Source organism: Balaenoptera acutorostrata, chromosome 19, assembly GCF_949987535.1.
Source record: "Balaenoptera acutorostrata chromosome 19, mBalAcu1.1, whole genome shotgun sequence".
Lineage (NCBI taxonomy): Eukaryota > Metazoa > Chordata > Mammalia > Artiodactyla > Balaenopteridae > Balaenoptera > Balaenoptera acutorostrata.
The window spans coordinates 10828027-10847377 of NC_080082.1; the positions used below are offsets into that span (position 1 = coordinate 10828027).

At 39.7% G+C, this 19351-nt stretch overlaps 1 protein-coding gene across 1 annotated transcript in view; it reads left to right on the plus strand.

Annotated features, from left to right (window-relative positions):
• Positions 1-3644: 3644 nt before the first annotated feature.
• ADAMTS18 (ADAM metallopeptidase with thrombospondin type 1 motif 18) overlaps positions 3645-19351 on the plus strand; it is an 81091-nt gene continuing 65384 nt past the window's right edge. The window contains exons 1-7 of the mRNA XM_028166621.2: positions 3645-3799; positions 6373-6566; positions 6840-6923; positions 8469-8628; positions 11263-11368; positions 14727-14864; positions 16911-17064. Coding sequence (XP_028022422.1) covers positions 3751-3799; positions 6373-6566; positions 6840-6923; positions 8469-8628; positions 11263-11368; positions 14727-14864; positions 16911-17064 — 885 coding nt within the window. The 5' untranslated portion in view covers positions 3645-3750. The remainder of the gene's footprint in view (positions 3800-6372; positions 6567-6839; positions 6924-8468; positions 8629-11262; positions 11369-14726; positions 14865-16910; positions 17065-19351) is intronic.

The following is a 19351-nucleotide window of genomic DNA, read 5'->3' on the forward strand; positions in this document are numbered from 1 at the left end:
TGGACATCAGAGGTGGTGGGAAGGTTGCATTTTCTTTGTTTCCTTCATTGAATTAGGACACACAGCAAATAAACTGTGACCCGAAATACGGGAAGTGGGGAGGGTAGTTTTCGACAGCGTCCTGAATCCTGTCTCTCTGGGAAGATGGTACTGAATCTAAGACAAAGCAAAGAGCATCAGAAGGCCAAGCAAGTGAGTCTGTGGAGGAAGAAGACGGCAGGGGAAAGGAAAAGTGTGTGCGAACTCGGTTAAGAGTTTGTAGGCAAGGAATAAAGATGCAGACGTAGAGAATGGACTTGAGGACACGGGGAGGGGGAAGGGTAAGCTGGGACGAAGTGAGAGAGTGGCATGGACATATATACACTACCAAATGTAAAATAGATAGCTAGTGGGAAGCAGCCGCATAGCACAGGGAGATCAGCTCGGTGCTTTGTGACCACCTAGAGGGGTGGGATAGGGAGGGTGGGAGGGAGATGCAAGAGGGAGGGGATATGGGGACATATGTATATGTATAGCTGATTCACTTTGTTATACAGCAGAAACTAACACACCATTGTCAAGCAATTATACTCCAATAAAGATGTTAAGGGAAAAAAATAAAAAGAATGTGTAGGCAAGGAAAGGAAATTTCCCTTTACCCTTTTAGGTTCTTGGCTGAGACCACGCCCCCAACTGTAATAAAGGAGAGATTAACAGGAGAAAACAAATAGACGTTTAATAACAAGTATACCTCCTGTGTGCATGGGAGATGCCCAGGCGAGCTGAATAACTCCCCCAAAAGGCCCAAGCCATCCCCCGCCCCCTTAAATACCATCTCCAGCTGAAGACAATAGAAAGGTTGGGGTAGGGGATGGCAGTTACGGGAGCCTATTAGGCAAAGCCCAGTAAACAAGGGTATGGCTGTTACGCAGATTTAAGGCGGAAACTTCTCAGTTGATAAGAATTTCTAGAGTTTTAGTCAACCTCTCCTTCCTGGTAAAAGAGGGAGGCCCCCGACACATGGAGTTTTCCCTTATAAAAGTAAATGCTCTGGGGCTTCCCTGGTGGCGCAGTGGTTAAGAATCCGCCTGCCAATGCGGGAGACACGGGTTCAAGCCCTGGTCCGGGAAGATCCCACATGCCATGGAGCAACTAAGCCCGTGCACCACAACTACTGAGCCTGTACTCTAGGCCCCGCTCGCCACAACTAGAGGAAGCCTGAGCGCAGCAACGAAGACTCAGTGCAGCCAAAAAAAAAAAAGAAAAAGTCAAAGACGTGTCCTATTCAGGATGGTATGAAGGAGACGGGACAGACACAGCTGCCAGGCTCCAAAGGAAGCAGATGGTGGAGAGATTCGTGGGCCAGGAAAAGGGATTCAGATTTGAGATGAATACCAGGGCGCGTGAAGTGAGCTGATTCACGTTGGCCGAGGACACCGGCCAATGTCAGGAGACCATATTGGAGAAGATGGGGGATTTGGAAGGTTCAATAGAAAGTGTCCAAATGAGGATGAAAGTATCTGCCAGCCTGGCACGGGGCTGGTGGCGGGGACAGGCTGCTCTGAGATACAGCCTAAGGTATGGTGGGTGGGCAGGATTTCTGGGATCGTGAGATTTTACTTCTTTAAATTTTTGTTGCCAGTTGATTCTCCCATCATCTCTATGACAGCAGGAATGCGAACTGCTTCATGACTTTGTGCCTCTTTGTGCCAGTGTCTAGAACAGGGCTGTGAATTAGATGCTCAGGGTGTTTGCTGAACGAAGGAAAGCATCATGCTGGTGCTACAGACCATAAGACAGTCTTTGTTTTTTTGTTTGTTCGTTTTGTCTTGGCTTGGTTTTGGGGGGGTGTTTTTGGCCACGCCACAAGGCATGCAGGGTCTTAGTTCCCCGACCAGGGGTCAAACCCACGACCCCTGCAGTGGAAGCGTGACATCTTAACTACTGGACCGCCAGGGAAGTCCTCATAAGACAGTCTTTAAGACGGCAGCAGACTTCTGAAGTGGAAGGAAAATCAGGACCACATCACACATTCTGGGACTCCTTTTAGGAGTGAGAAACTGAATCGTGACAGAGGCTTAAAATAAGGTCTGGGGACAGCCCGTCTGATGCCACCCATCCACCCCACACACGCCTCTGTGTTCCCTTGGTAACCTGCCCTCACCCTGACACCCCCTTACATCCTTGAATATTTATGTGTCTGGCTCCCCAGTGAACTGCATGCTGTGTGTGCGTATTTCCTGCACAGGTACGTGCTCGCAGTTACCTGCATGCCTGGCTCCTCGCTGGCGCTCAGTGAATGTGGGTTGATTCACTCACTCATCATCGTCAGTCATCCAAACTGCTGGGATTGAGAGTGTGTAAAGGGCTTCTGCAATGGTTATTTTATCTCCCCTTGAAAGGTGGTCAGGGCAGGAAGAATTCTCCCCATTTTGCACATGAAGCAGGTGGGACCTGAAGCACTGAGTCACAAACTCTGTACTTTGGTGTAATCCTTGGAGCAGTTAAAAAAATTTGTGATACCTGAGTCACAAGAGATTCGGTTTTTGATGGTATGGGATTCTGTCTGGGAGTGAGTGACTGTGTGTGTGTGTGGTGTGTGTGTGTGTGTGTATTTAGATCTGCAGGCGTTTCCTATGTTCAGCAAAGTTTAAGAATTGCTGGCCTGTGTCAGTGCTTTGCAAACCTTAACGGGCAGATAAATCACCCGGGATCTACGTAAAATGTAGAATCTGAGTCCGCAGGTCTGGGGAGAGACCTAAGAGTCTGCATTTCTAACCAGACCCCCGGCTGAGGCTGGAGCAGAGAAGAGAGAGCGCGAAGCGTGCAGGGAAAAAGGCAGGGGTGTATTGTGGCCGAAATATCAGGTACAAAGATAGACGTATTGTGCCATGAACTTGAAAGTGACGTTGTGATTGGATGGGCTCGCCCCAGTCCCCTCTTTCGTCTCAGTTTAGCAGATATGTCTCTTCGTGATGGTGCAACCCATTGGATTCCCCAGACCTCTGCTTGGATATAAGTGATAATCGCTCACTTTGCAATCCTTGCTACTTCTTTTATCGAGAGCTTATGAAATCAAGATGGAATGTCTTTGTTTTTACTGTCTACACTATAAGCTCTTTCAGGGCGAGGCTGTTTTTCAATTCATCACTCTGTCCTGTGTTTACCACAGTGTCTGCCATGTCCTAGATGTGGAGACTCCCAGGATGTCACATGGCTTAGCCCTTGAGTCCCAAACATCAAGACTGGCAGCCTAGAATAGGAATTAACAGTACTGCCCCAGTAGGTGGAGAATTCTGGGTGCCAGTCCTAGCTTTCATACTTACTCTCTTAGCCTAAGTGTTCTCATCTGTAAAATGGGGGTAATAACAGTTGCCACTGCTCATGGTGCAGATAAAACGACATGATACACTCCAAGCATTTAGCACAGTGCCTGCACATGGGAAGAAGCCGATAAACAATTGCTGAAAACCAACACATCAAAAAAGGGATGCGTGGTATCCTTAATGTTTTCTTTGTGTTTGGCTTTTTAGTCAGGTCTCATAAGGACACGAAAAAATGAATTCCTCATCTCGCCATTACCTCAGCTCCTGGCCCAGGAACACAACTACAGCTCCCCTGCAGGCCACCATCCTCACGTGCTATACAAAAGGACTGCCGAGGAGAAGGTCCAGCGTTGCCATGGCTACCTGAGCTCCAGCGGGAACTCTGCTGGTCACCCCCCAAGTCGCACTCCCCACACAACTTGGAGTCCAGAAAGAAAACATCACCATGGAAGGTTGCAAAAGCAGCATTTTTGTGGACGACGCAAGAAATGTATGTAAGGAAACTTTTTCTTGTTGTGTTCCTCTCTGGGCCCTCGACAGGTTTTCCCAAGTGCCATTTGGGTGTGCTGACTTTGCAGGTTAAAATTGGGCTACACGAAGCCCCCACTGAAATTAATCTTGGAGATGAACCAGAAATCATCCCTGTCAGACAAAAACTGGGCGATCATTTTTTCTAAGTTAAACTGGAAAGATTTATTTTCCTCTTTTAACATCTTTTACTTTTTAGTCGAAGGTCCCAATATTATTTTAGTTTCTGTACCCGTGAGAAAAGGACCCAGTCTTCCAAATGATGAAAGAAATCAGAGGTGAATTCCCAGGTGTGGTTGGGCGTTCCTTTTGAGGATTTGAGGGAATGACTTCCCAGTTAATAAGAATATTGGCACCTGATTGGAGGTGGCGATGGAACATAAGGACCCTTGGACTTGGTTTGTGACCCGGGCCCAACCGTCTGCATTTTTCAGACCAGCAGTGTCCCATAGAAATATAACACCTGCCCCAAATGTAATTTTACATTTTTTATTTTTTTTATTTTTTATTTATTTTTATTTTTATTTTATTTTATTTTTTTTTAATTTTACATTTTTTTTAAATGCCACATTAAAAAATGTTTAAATGGGTAAATTAATATTAATAATATATTTAACACACTATATACAAAATATCTCAACATGTCATCAATATAACCAATGAAAACAAATTAAAATGAAGTATTTTATATTCTTTTTACAAATTAAGTTTTGGAAATCTATTTATTTAACACTTCGAGAACAATTTCAAATCAGACAATCAATTCTCACCAGAAATACTTAATCTGTATCTAGATTTCATAAAATTTAAAGTTCAAGTTTAAAAGTAGACTTACATAGTCAAACTGTTCCAAATATGCTTAAGGTTTTCAATAGCTGAAACAAATATTACTTTTTAAGTGTAAACTAAAATTAATAAAAATTAAATAAAATTAAAAATTTGGTTCCTTCAGTGGCACCAGCCCCATTTCAAATCTCAGGAGCCATGAGCAGCACATGACTAGCTAGTTGGACAGAGCAGCGAGGTGATACCCACGGAGAAGAGGAAGTGGTACCCCTGCTGTGCTGATCAGGAGCAAAATGCAAGACAGTTTCTACCGTTTTAATTGGTTTTGGGGATTTGGGTGTAACTGAAATATCCTTTTTAAAGAACATCTGTTTGGCATGAATTTATAATAGTAGTGGTATTAATTAATGATAGTAATGATATTTATAGTGGCAATGATATGTATTTTTTTATAATTAATTAATTAATTAATTAATTTTTGGCTGTGTTGGGTCTTCGTTTCTGTGCGAGGGCTTTCTCCAGTTGCGGCGAGCGGGGGCCACTCTTCATCGCGGTGCGCGTGCCTCTCACTATCGCGGCCTCTCTTGTTGCGGAGCACAGGCTCCAGACGCGCAGGCTCGGTAGTTGTGGCTCACGGGCTCAGTTGCTCCACAGCATGTGGGATCTTCCCAGACCAGGGCTCGAACCCGTGTCCCCTGCATTGGCAGGCAGATTCTCAACCACTGCGCCACCAGGGAAACCTCCAATGATATGTGTTTGATATGAGATATAAGAGCTAATCTTTAGAGCAACCTTATGGTTGGATATTACACTCTTTTCATTGATGAGGAAACTGAAACTCAGAGTCATTTATCAAAATGGCCTACTTGAGGTTTTAAATCTAACTCTCAATGATTTGATTTTTTACTTTCTCTCTGTGGAGCGTTGAGTTCACTATAATGACTATACCAGTTGTTGAAGTATTAAAATATATCTATATTAATAGTACATACTGTCCTGAGCTTTTCAAATGCATTTTCCTTCCCAGCAACCCTTGGATCTGTCACAGTCCAATAACTAAAGGGGTCGTGCTTAATCCAGCGGGTACTTCCGGGTCTCTGCTCAGAGACTGTGGCCAATATCCATGCCTGCACCTTATCTATTACAAAGTATTTAATTTTAAATATCACTTCTGACTATGCTGTCTCCCTAGCAACTAAATTAATATCAGGTCAAAGAGCCCTTATTGACCACTTATTTTGTGCTACATTCAAGTTTGTGTTGATGAAACAAGAACATGGGCAGTGTTCTACAAGATACATATTTCTAAATTTTATTTAGAAAATAATATACAAAGTGTGATAATGAATTCAGAAGCAAAGGATAATGTCTTGTTTCTGCAGTTTCTTAGCAATAAAATAAAATGAGCATTTCCTTCCCGCAATACTGATTTTTCTTGACCTGCTCTTCCAACTAGAATTGTAGCTTGTTTTCTTTGACTCTTTAGAAGAACATTTTTGAGTTACTGAATCCATTTGTCTGTCCGTCCATCCATCCATCCATCCATCCATCCATCCAACCTTCTTTTGAAAGAATCTCTCTTGACCATAAATTAGGTCCATAGCCCCAGGACAGGTACCAGTGGCATCATTTATCAGGAGGTGAGTGAAGTGTTGGTTACATGGTCTCTCTCCTCCCCTTGTTTAGATTTCTGTCTGTCTCCCCTGGATGATCTCTGCTGATAGCCCTCCAAATGCTCTTCTGTTCCTTGTAGATGCCCCTAAGCCTCCCACAGAGGATACCTATCTCAGGTTTGATGAATACGGGAGCTCCGGGCGGCCCAGAAGATCAGCTGGAAAGTCACAAAAAGGCCTAAACGTGGAAACCCTTGTGGTAGCAGATAAGAAAATGGTGGAAAAGCATGGCAAGGCCAATGTCACCACGTACATTCTCACGGTCATGAACATGGTAAGGGAGATTGTCAGGACCCCAACCCCCTGCCTCTCCAAGATAGCTAAAAATCATGGAATTCCCTCGCATGGGTTGAATAGCAGGTGTAGCCACATGATTCTATTGAAAAAAATTAAGTTTGGAGGAAATTGGCTTCATACATACATGTATTTGGTAAAATCAAAACATACATGCTTATATATATGTCTGATTGATCTCCCCTGGCAGTTTTGGAAATTTTCAAATTTTGTTTCTTTTACTTTCGTTTGATTTCAATTTTTGTTGCAACAGGTTTCCAGCCTCTTTAAAGATGGGACCATTGGAAGTGATATAAACATTGTTGTAGTCAGCCTTATTCTTCTGGAACAAGAACCTGTAAGTGCCAAACTTCATTTGCTTCATCATTCATCCTGCCCTTCAGGATACACTTACTGAACACCTACTGTGTGCCAACCCATGCCATTGTCATTAGAAATTCAAATTTGAAAATTTCAAATTACCCTCAAGGAAAGTACAATCTAATAGGGTTGTGCATTTAAATACTAAAACATCACAAAATAATTATTTATATATAAACATACAAAATATATATGCAATATATATTTTTCAATATACAGTGATAGCAAATAGGATTAAATGTGCATATATAATATGAATACAAAAGTAAAATATAGATATTACGTTATATAAATATTATGGAAGCTTCACAAGGAAAGTGCATTTGGTAAGAGATTTAAAAGTTAGCTGGATTTTGCAAGTTGGAGGTGCTGGGTAGGTACAAAGGATATCTTGAAAATATACTGAAAATAGGTCATCTGAAAATTCTGGTGGTAAGCCTACTGTCTCCCAAAACCAACCACCTTAGGTACTACAGAAACTAAACAAGGAATATTTAACTGCCCTTGACTTGCTTACAGTGGGATGCAAGACAGAACATATAATAAAGTGTTAAGTTGCACGTCACGTACTGCTTTGTAGTGTTTTGATGTTGAAACTGTATTTTCTGAGGTGGGGATTACCAATCCAACTATTTTTAAGTCCCCTGAGGCTTTTCCTCTCCATCTGTAACTCCAGTAATGAATGGACAAAGCAGAGAGTCAGAGACCAGACAAAAACGATCCTAATTGCCCAGGTCTGTAGCGCTACAGAGGTTAACAACGTATCAAATTATTCTTAGAATTTTGGAAGGGCAGAAAAGGTGTGTGTTGTTCGGGAGACCCTTTTGTCTAACTTACCACTCACACTTTGCCCAAGGACTCAAAGTCAGCAACATCCTAATTCACTGATAATGAAAGATTTTGCCTGAAAACCCTCAAATCGACCTAAGTCAATAGTTCTGAGAAAACATTTTGATAAAAATTATTTGAAGACTAGGTCCCTTCTTACCCTTTAGAATATTGTGGCTATTTGTTTCTTCATCCATTCAGTGAGCTTTCGTTTTATTGATTGATGGATTGTAACCTATGATATGCCGAGCCCTTGACTGGAAATTTTGACGTAGGGGTAAATAAGCTACGGTCAGTACCGTCCTCATGCTTTGCTGAAGAAGTCATGGAACTTTATCCCCATTAATTAATAATTATGTTCTAAAATTAATAACAGTTCTATAAAGATGCTACCAGCGTGAGATGAACAAAGGTGTTTCTAACTGATACCAGTTTATTTGTTGTAGAAACACAGTTGGTCATAAAGCACACTACTGAAACTCTGTAGTAACTATCAATATTGTGAGCATTTACCCAAAATATTTTTAGTTTTTTTTTTTAATACCAATATGTCCAGCCTTAGCTCAGATGTTTTCCTCTGCTGAGCCTTCCCCCAGAAACAAGATGCTTCTGTGTTTGCCTGTACAAATGGAATGATGCAGCATTCTCATCTCTGTGACAAATTCACACTTTAATTTGTGTGGGTTTCCCATAGGGAGGATTATTGATCAACCATCATGCAGACCAATCTCTGAATAGTTTTTGTCAGTGGCAGTCTGCCCTCATTGGAAAGAATGGCAAGAGGCATGACCACGCCATCTTACTCACGGGATTTGATATCTGTTCCTGGAAGAACGAACCATGTGATACTCTAGGTATGATACGAGCAAATGCTTCATGCACACCCATGTTAGCTAAAAACACAGTCTGGAAACTTTCTATTGGGTGGGTGGCCCTTAGGATTCTTAATAAGGAGACTTAATCTGCAAATTGTGGAGTATCTTCATTGTACCGTCTGCTGAATATTGTTCTTTTTAACTGAACTCAGTGTGGAATGGGGACCCCTTTACTTTATTCCTGTTGTGTTTTTCTTTATTAAACCTTTTGATGATCCTTCAGGCATGAGATAAATTGTCATTTAACTACACAAGTTGTAGGTTATTTCAGAAGCATCTTGACTGCAGAACTGGATAGCTGAAAAGAACTTGACTGGTCTCCGTGGCATTCAACTATGCCCCTAGATAGCACGCTTCTTTTAGAAAGTTACTTGAACTTTGAAGGACTCAGCTCTTCCATATTTGTACAAGACAGTGAATAAGAACTCTATCGTTCACATCTATATTATATTTTCTACTATAGTCTATTGCACACAGCAGGAATTCAACAGTATTTTTAAATGAATTGATGCTCATCTAGATCGGGGTGGGCAAATGTTTTCTGCAAAGGGCAAGACAGTAAATATGTTAGGCTTTGCGTGTGTCATCCAAGCTCTGTTGAAACTACTCACTTCAGCTGTATTAGTGAAAAAGACAATATGTAAACAAGTGAGTATGGCTGTGTTCCAATAAAACTTCCTTTACTAAAACAGGCAGTGGGAGCCATATTTTTCATACACAACTGATAGTCCAGATTGATGGTAAAAATTTGGGGGAACTGAGAAAATTTTACATGATTTACTCCCATTTTTTCCTCAAAATATATTTTTCCTTGAAGTGCTTTATAATCCTTCATAATATATTAAAGATAAAAGTAGATTGGACTTCTGTGGGCTTCCCTGGTGGCACAGTGGTTAAGAATCCACCTGCCAATGCAAGGGACACGGGTTCGAACCCTGGTCCGGGAAGATCCCACATGCCGCGGAGCAACTAAGCCCGTGCGCCACAACTACTGAGCCTGTGCTCTAGAGCCCGCGAGCCACGACGACTGAGCCAGCGAGCCACGACTACTGAAGCCCGAGTGCCTAGAGCCCATACTCTGCAACAAGAGAAGCCCCCTCAATGAGAAGCCTGCACACCGCAACTAGAGAAAGCCCACGCACAGCAACGAAGACCCAACACAGCCAAAAATAAATAAATAAAATAAATTTGTTTAAAAAAAAGTAGATTGGACTTTCAGATTTTTTTATTTTTTGTATTTTTCAAATTCTCTGTAATGCCTGTATTATGTCCTATAAAATAAGTTTATTTTAATAGTTCACCATTAATCACAGTCTTCAAAACACGATGCATGACTGAGAATCAACCATTTGGGGTATTGTTCCATAGGCTGGGTTTTTATGATGGGGGTGGTATACATTCAGTCATATTCTGAGCTTGGAATTTGCAAAGTGACATTTGATAGCCCAGTGCATTGTTGCTGTTTTGAAGAGGTAGTTTTATCAGTCAGTCAGAGACCAAAATATACGGAAAGGCTTGGAGAAACAAGTACAGTTATGTTAGGACATAACCCTAACAACTGGTCTATAAGTCACTTATTTAAAGCAGCATGTCCTAATGCAAAGAACATGGGTGTTGACTTCGAATATGTCTGCACTTAAATCCTCAGTCTAGAATTTATGACTGTGAGATCTTGAGCAAATTAATTCACCTTTCTGAGCCTCAGTTTCTAATATATAATTATACACACGTAGATGTATATGAGGCATATAGGACAGTGTGTGGTATTTAGCTGCCATTTATTTAGCATTGATGATGATGGTGCTATCCACGATGTGTGCCTATACATTAGGTTTACCAGATGACCTCACTTGCATCATGGCAGCAAGGTGGATGCAGTCAATTCACAAGCATATATTTCATACTCTTGGGTACATATCCTTGTTCTACTAGTTATGAAGACCTACACTTGGGAAGAAAGGCATTCAACACTATAATGTAGTTCAAGATAAATTCGAGAACAGGCCGGAATGATTTTATAACTGCTCTTGGAAGGAGGTAGTTTTGGGGAACAGGAACATTTATCACATTATAATGAATAGGAGAAAAATAAAGTTAATCTGTTAACACTCTTTAGGCCTTTTCATGTTATCTGCTTTGGAGAAAAATGAGGATGCATCTCTTAGAAAATATACCTTGTTTTCTCTTAGAAAATACACCTTGAGCTTTGATGCTAATACTCCCATTAAGTGACTATTTTACATTGGTTTAGCTATCATTTTAGCAATTGTTCTGACCCAAATAATGAGCTTAGATCAGGCATATAAATATCCTGTGACTTACTATCCATCCTATATATAAAATGGGAATTACAATACTCATACTGCCTTCATACAGTTGTTAGGAGGGTCAGTTGATGACAATATCTTTTGAAAGCAAGAAAGTATTAAGTCCTACTCTTATCTATTTAGAGAGGACAGAGAGGTGTATACCTTTAGTGTTTTTCTACCAAAAAAAGGAAATACATTAATCCTTAAAACTAAAACTGTGCAGAACATTTTGAGGGCATCAGAAATGATCAGGTATCTGTGTGTGTTCCTTTTGACTTTGGGTTTGAAATTGCTCTTTCAACAGGGTTTGCCCCCATCAGTGGGATGTGCAGTAAGTACCGAAGTTGTACCATCAATGAGGACACGGGACTTGGCCTGGCCTTCACCATCGCTCATGAGTCAGGGCACAAGTAAGTGACCCCTTGATACACCACTTTATATGAAAACCAGTTGGGTGATTCATTGACATTCCTCTAATGATTATTATTGATCTGGGTAGAATAAATAGGATAAATCTTGTATAAAGCTTAGAATAGTACTTGACTATAAGAAGGGCTCAATCAAAGGCCAGTCATTGTTGAGGCTTTTGTTAAAGAACATTTGATAGCTACTCAGTGTTACATTGTGTGCATAAACGGACTGCAAGTTATCTAATGGATCCTCTGGTCATTTAGGCATGTGTTTATTTTCTTCCAAGTTTTGCGGCAGTAAAGATACTTTTAGTTCATTATACTACAGAAATAATCATGGGGACATGTCAATTCGCAGAATGTAATGACATGTTAATTGTTTAAAAACTTTTGTGTATGCTGGATATTCTTTTCCTCGGTGTCATTGCATGTCATTAATATTCTTTTAATTTAATTCTTCTGTGAGAATAGGGTTAGAAAGGAGGAATAAGAAACCTAAGAGTAATGAGATGAATGTATTTTATGAAGCATATAACCTGGTACACATACAGTTCTACAGAGAATTTTCAAACATTATTTAAGCAGTAGCATCTATATTGGAATAAGCATACTGCTTCACAAAATGACTGTTTCAGAGGGTGTATGAGTTTAGGAGTGTATGTATGTGGGTCTTGTGTTCAGCATTTATATTGAATGCTTGTTTTCAGAGCATCAGTTAATTTCTGACTTAAAAATAAAAGCACATGCAATCTATTTTGCAACTATAATTTATATTTTGGTATTTTGGTATTAGTGTGTCTTGTAAGCTATTTATTATCTTCAGAAAATTTGAATCTTGACCATTACTGTTATCCAACAGTCACCCAGCATTTTATATCTATGCACAACTGCTTTCATAGCAAGATATGAATGAACCAGTTTTATTGGAACAATGGTGCAAAAATGCCCGTTAGGCACAAGGTCCCTTTGATAAGTGCAGGAAATAAAATATCTCTGAATGTCAAATATATGTCGCAATTTGTTTCACCAGCATGAGGTCCACATGAACCAGTCTTCTCACTTTTAAAAAAGTATTGGCCTTTAGGGACTTCCCTGGTGACACAGTGGTTGGGAATCCACCTGCCAACGCAGGGGACATGGGTTCGATCCCTGGTCCGGGAAGAGCCCACATGCCGCGGAGCAACTAAGCCCGTGCGCCACAACTACTGAGCCTGCGCTCTAGAGTCTGCAAGCCACAACTACTGAGCCCATGTGCCACAACTACTGAAGCCCGCGTGCCTAGAGCCCATGCTCCACAACAAGAGAAGCCACCGCAATGAGAAGCCCGCGCACCACAACAAAGAGTAGCCCCCACTCGCCACAACTAGAGAAAGCCTGCGCACAGTAACAAAGACCGAATGCAGTCAAAAATAAATAAATTAAAAATAAATAAATTTTTAAAAAAAACGTATTGGCCTTTAAAAAATGTAATCATCCTTGGTCATGAGTTAGTTACCAAAAGCAAAATCCAACACCTTAGTAAGGAAAACCAAAGACATTCTCCAGGTGGGGTGAGGAGAGTCAGAGATAGGAGGAAGAACAGATACAATGGAAAGTACATACTCAAATTCTAAATAACATGGCCTAACAGAGTTAAATTTTGAAACAGACAATTCATGAGATTTTGACAAGACTTTTGACATGTGCTAAAGAAAACGCATGTTATCTTCTAAAAGGGTATTAAATCAAAGTAAATTAGAAAATTAAGAAATTTCAAGTTCAAAATTCAATTCAAACTTGGTTTTCTTATGTCCGTAAAACTACAGTGAAATGCTTATTTAATGACCTTCTCCTCTTAGAGTAATGGCTTTGATCTCTCCCCACCTTATCCCCATTTCTGTGATTCTTACTCTTTCCTGTGGTGCTTTACATGTAAATTTCCTTCTGCTTTTGACTTTCACAAATATATTTAGAAAGAGTGTCTCTCAAACAAACCCCCTTAGTTTCCTGGTTAGGTACAACGATGAACTGAATTGGGCAAAGTGGAGGATGGGAAAATGCTTTCCCCCGAGTGTGTATTGAGCTTAATTAATACCTATGTGTGAATCCGTCACCTCTAAAGCACTGGGGTACTCACTGATAAGACCACAGTATACCACCATCCTGCCATTCCTTGCCTGATAAATTGGGAGGAATGATGGGCAAATAGCTAGTTTGCAGACATGGGTCACAATAGGATCATATCTATGGTTATAATACAGTTGTTTATTTGGAATAGGCTACCTTCGAAGGATGGCTATATTGATAAATTATTATATCAGAGTAGCATGCTTATTTCCACAGAAATCCTACCTGCCTCTTAAAAATATGTTCTTAAGAGACACATTTTACTCCTCTAAATAATTATGCTAAGAACAATCTAAATCAGTGATAAATTGGTATCTCTCCATTCTCTACCTCCAGAGAAAAGTCAGAAAAAGCTTTTTTGGGTACTGAATTTTTTGGAGATGACCAAAGAAGCTTATTTCCCCATCCCCTTCCAGTTTAATATGGCCTGAAGTAAGCTCTGTCTTTGTGGTGTGTGTATTCTATGTGCATATAAACTTTAATGTCACATTTATGCTACCAGTTAGGAGATTTGGGAGTCATTGAGTCATTGAGGTGTAATGTATACGATTTCTAGATAAACCACCTAAAATTATTTTTACTCTGTTATTGCTAGAACCTTCTTTGGTGAAATAGGCCAAATTAAAGTCTTCTCAAAAAATGCATTCAAAAGAAGTCCATCATGCGTCTTCAGTAGATGGATTCAACCATTAATTTTCAAAGATGTTTATGACTGTAGGTAGGGGTATTTAATTATATAAAGAGCCTGTGATTTCAGCAATAAAGTGATCATCATTAGAAGTTTATATGTCACACTATCCTTATGCATAAAGAGTCAATAAACAAATATAATCAGCTTCTGTCTGTACTTACCTCCTACTCATTCTGAAATTTCTTACCACAGTTCCATATGGGTGGCAAGAAAAAATTTTTTGCTGTTTGGAATAAAAGAATTTGGCTGTTTCATCATTTTAGTTTAACTTGGAAATCTTGACCAAAATTTTCTTGCCCTTAAAATCTGTAGCACGTATACCATTCTTTGATTTTGTGGCCAAGATATAATATAAAAAAGCCCTTAGCATTCTTTAGAATTTTCTACATGAATTTTACAACACTAGATAGTACCTCATTTTGTCTTTCCCTTTTCTTACAATTTCAATGACTCTGTCCCTCACTTGGGTTCCCTGATTCTCAAGACATCTTTTTCTTCCTCTGCTTATAGTTTGGGAAATGGGTTCCCAGAAGGCTTTCTGTTTTCTTCTTTCTGTTTTAGTTTCGGCATGGTTCACGATGGGGAAGGCAACCCCTGCAGGAAGGCGGAAGGCAACATCATGTCCCCCACGCTGACCGGAAACAACGGGGTATTCTCATGGTCCTCGTGCAGTCGGCAGTATCTGAAGAAATTCCTCAGGTAAGACAGGCCAGAGCCAGGGGCGTTCCCAGGTTTGGAGTAGTGACCGTGAACGGTGCTCAACAGACATGAAAACAAATACTTGGTGGCTTGATGATGATGATATTGTCATGATTATTGTTGAAGAAATACAGTGAAGGTCTAATATTGTGCTAAATGCTCCTCATATATTGCCCCATTCAATCCTCACATCGATCCTATTATTATCCTCATTCTAGAGTTGAGGAAATTGAGCCTTAGGGAGGTTAATTGTGCTTAAGGGTCTATAGCTGGTAAGTTGTCAACATAAGACTCACACTTAGGTCTGTTATGACTCCACGGTCTGTGCTTAGAACTCTCTCTCCTCTATGATGTCCAGAGGTTGCTGGATATATTGCCTTTTTACTATAACTAATTATTTTAATCTAATCAATCAACTCGGTCGTAAGAGTATTAAAAGTGCTAAAATGGTGTGCTTGTGTCACAGTGAATGGAGCCTTGTGTTGATTGGCTATTTTGTTTGAAATGGCCACGAGCTAGCTCAGTGTCCAAGAGACATCCAAAGGGCATGATGAGAGCTATGTAAAATCCCTTCAGTAACTCAAAACTCCTAGATTTCATTAGTAAAATGAGAGTTAGGAAGGTAGCACTATTTGATTCATAGTAAGTGATGAACACAGACTTGAAACTCTTTGACATTTCCTTTGATTTTCTTAAATATTATATATATTTGACTATTTTACAACACTAGAGTTCTGGTTAAACATACGTGTATTGTATCATTTTATATGTATGTAGATACAGCTTGTTAATCTATGTGGGCTCGCAGGAACACTCAGGTTCTTATCGCATCTCCCTTTGACCAGATATTAGGGAAACTAACCAAGTTTCTTTGAGAATTATTATTCCCCTGATACTTATTGTTTTGAACCTGTGCCAGTGCCTATCATTTGCAGATGTTTACAGAATTAGCCATACACACAGGCAAGGCTGATTAAATGGAAGGGTGTGTAACCAAATGATGCCCCAAAGGATGGTAAAAAATTGACAAGCCTCTCACTGTGTGACTTTCTCACATAGAAGATTTTCTAATTCATTTTAAATTTATGATCCGGGGCCTGAAGTTTTCTCTTCTATCTCATGTGAGAATGGAATCAATAAATATTATAAATCAAGGTCAATTTAGTATAGATTGAACTTCCATCATTTTTATGATATAGTTAAATGCTTTTTTGCGTACAATAATAATAACAGCAACAGAAGCTAACTTTGAATTCTTCCTACGCTGTGGTCATCATGTTACATTGTCTTGCTTGATGTGTTAACAACTCTTACGGAAGTCAAATTATGTCAGTAATGAGATGTATAAGAGTTGATCTTGATTGCATGGTTGACTAGGACCCCCATCTGTCTGACTCCAAAATCACACATAACCACCATACTATTTTACCTCTCAGTGACATCCTAGTTTAATTATTTAAGTAGTGGAGATAAGGTGCTTTCTATGAAAATCCATCCCATTAAGACTGACTTCTTTTTTTCTCAACACATCCTTTCTCCTGATTCCCTGATTTGTTTCAAAATCTTTTTCGTTTTTTGCTCATAAAGATTATTTGAGGTAAAATACATCTTTGACCACTGCCCCATTGTCTGTAAAAAAGACACAGCATGACTTTCAACTCTATGAAGACAAGTAACTGTCTCTAACTAGTTTATTTTGTAACTTTAATACTCACCACAGAGTAGGCACTCAGACAAATTTGTTGCATATTGTTGAATGAGACTATTGGGGAAAGTTTTCAAATATACTGACTTCTCCCATCTCCTAGTAGGTCAAGCCTCACAAGTTGGATGGCTATAACTTCCAGTACCATGTACAACCCTTTGCAGTTGTGTAAATTTCATCTTCTTAGACGGGACAGGACTCACTCTTTTCACTTTAAGCCTGTACCTATTTCTTTGCCATGTTACATTTTTCTTCACATGAATGCATTCAGAGGTATGTTGTTTTGTGTGGCCAGATCACAGATAGACTTGGTAACTAATAAGGATGTGTTATCACTGCAGTACACCTCAGGCTGGGTGTCTGGTGGATGAGCCCAAGCAAACAGGACAGTATAAATATCCGGACCAACTACCAGGACAGATTTATGATGCTGACACACAGTGCAAGTGGCAATTTGGAGCAAAAGCCAAGTTATGCAGCCTTGGCTTTGTGAAGGTATGTTTGCTTGTGATTTGAAACTTACATTAAGATTCTATCGTGTGTCTGTGTATCTACCAGAAGAATAAACATTTGGTTTGCTAAGGCCAAGGGTTAGAGTCTGGGTTATCTCTAAAATGTCATCTGTTTGGCGTGATAATTAAGTGGCAATTTTACTGTCAGTGAATTATCCAGGCTTATCCCCTGTAGACCATGCCTGGTTTAAATACCATCTGACTGAGTCCTTGGAAGAAAATTCCTCCTCTGTAGACAAAGATTTTATCACAAGTAGTAAATCTAGATACAATAGCTTTTACCTACTGCTCGTAACTGTTTTTGTTATCATTGTTTCATATTCCCTTTTAATGTAATTCATATAAGATCATCACCACCTGAGAAGACATACATATGCCTTTTACAGTAATGTGAACACGATCATTGGCAGCTAACTTTTTTTTGTATGTGTCTTGAGTAATCTTAACACTTTTTTTGTATGTATGTTGAATTATCTTTTGTTTTTTGAGTATCAAGGTGTATCTTGAGTAATCTTAACACAATTTTTGTGTCACCTTTCATTCAAGAAAGACTTACATGTTTTGTAAATAAGTTGATTTGTATAATTTCTTTTAGATTCCGCATATAAGCGATATGATATGATAATTGTCTTCCTCTGTCTGATTTACTTCTCTTAGTATGATAGTCTCCAGGTCCATTCATGTTGCCACAAATGGCATTATTTCATTCTTTATTATGGCTGAGTAATATTCCATTGTGTATATATACCACATCTTCTTTATCCATTCATCTTTGCTCTACACCTGAAAGTAACACAACATTGTTAATCAACTATACTCCAATATAAAATTAAAAATTAAAAAAAAAAGAAAGACTTACCTTTCTGTGAAAAAGATATATGGGAAAACACAAAAGTCCAGGACGTAGAAATGGGAGAAACATGGTTCCAACTGGTTGACAACTACATCACTGACCATCTCAACATCCCTAAAAAGTAGAATCATTTTTAAGTTGGTTAATTCCTAGTATCCAAAGAGAAACGTGGAAATTCTAGGTATCTGGATACATGGAAATTTTGGAGATTTATAGCTCCTCTTCCCCTCTCTATTCCTATTCCTTCTTCTCCTCCTTTCTTCTCCCTCTTCCTTTTTCTCCACCACCATCACCACTACCATTACCACCATCATCAGCAGCACCACCGCCATCACTATCGCCATCACTAATGTCCTCCATCACCACCATCCACCATCACCCTCCAGCAATTGCTAAGTGAGGCTCTGCTCCACATAAGGCATTCCACTTAGAGACTTATTTTACTTTCCCTCAATCTTCACAACAACCTTTTGAAGTGAGAATTATCACCCACTTTTTAAGTGGAGCTCAGAGAATGTATTCCGTTTGCCCAGAGCCACAAAAAAAAGCTTCCTTGGTTGAAGTTAAACAAATCGCATCACCCACATTGATGTTAAGCTTCCTCCTCTTCATTAGTTAACACCAGTGTTTCCTAAACTTCAGCAGTAACATTCAGTCCTTAACAATTACCTTTATTAGTTGTGCCACATCTCTGTATTATTTTTCACTTGTTGCTTTGCTATGAATCAACTCACTTTAAAAAAATAAAAGTCCAGTCCTAAGAAATAATAACCACCATATCGCCGGTTTGACATGGGACTGCATATTTTTCTAGTGCCATTTAAATGCGTAACCATTAGAAAAGTGTATGCATACACCATCCACATTTTTTTGGTGTATCCTCCATGGTATATGGATCTTAATTTGGCAAATACTAGCGAGCTGGAGAAGGCTGAACACGGGACAGATTTGGGGGGACAGCTGGGGAATTTTGTTTTGGACATGTTAAGTTTGAGATGCTTGATAGAGTTTGATATGCAAGGACCATTAACATTTTGAGTATGTCACGCTTCCCCTGAAGGGGCATCCAATCTTTAGAATACAACAGGAGAAGGTGGCCAACCAGGGACAGGACAGAACAACATACAGCATTGAGACTCTTTCCTTAAAGAGTCACATCCAGGCAACATGAGACCTTTGGAGTCTCCGTGGTTATTTTCCTTTCCCTGAAATTATGACTTAAGTCTAGGGAATTATATAGATAAGGAAAAGTTAGATGAATAGGCTGGGGGAAAAAAGAGGGAAGAATAAGCAAAAAAGTGCAAACTCTCATTTCTGTTTACTTTGGAAGGAAGCCTTCTCAGATGGCTCTCGGGCCGTCAGAGCACGTCGTTGGCTATAATTACGCTTGACTTCTGTACTTCACCACAAAAGAAAT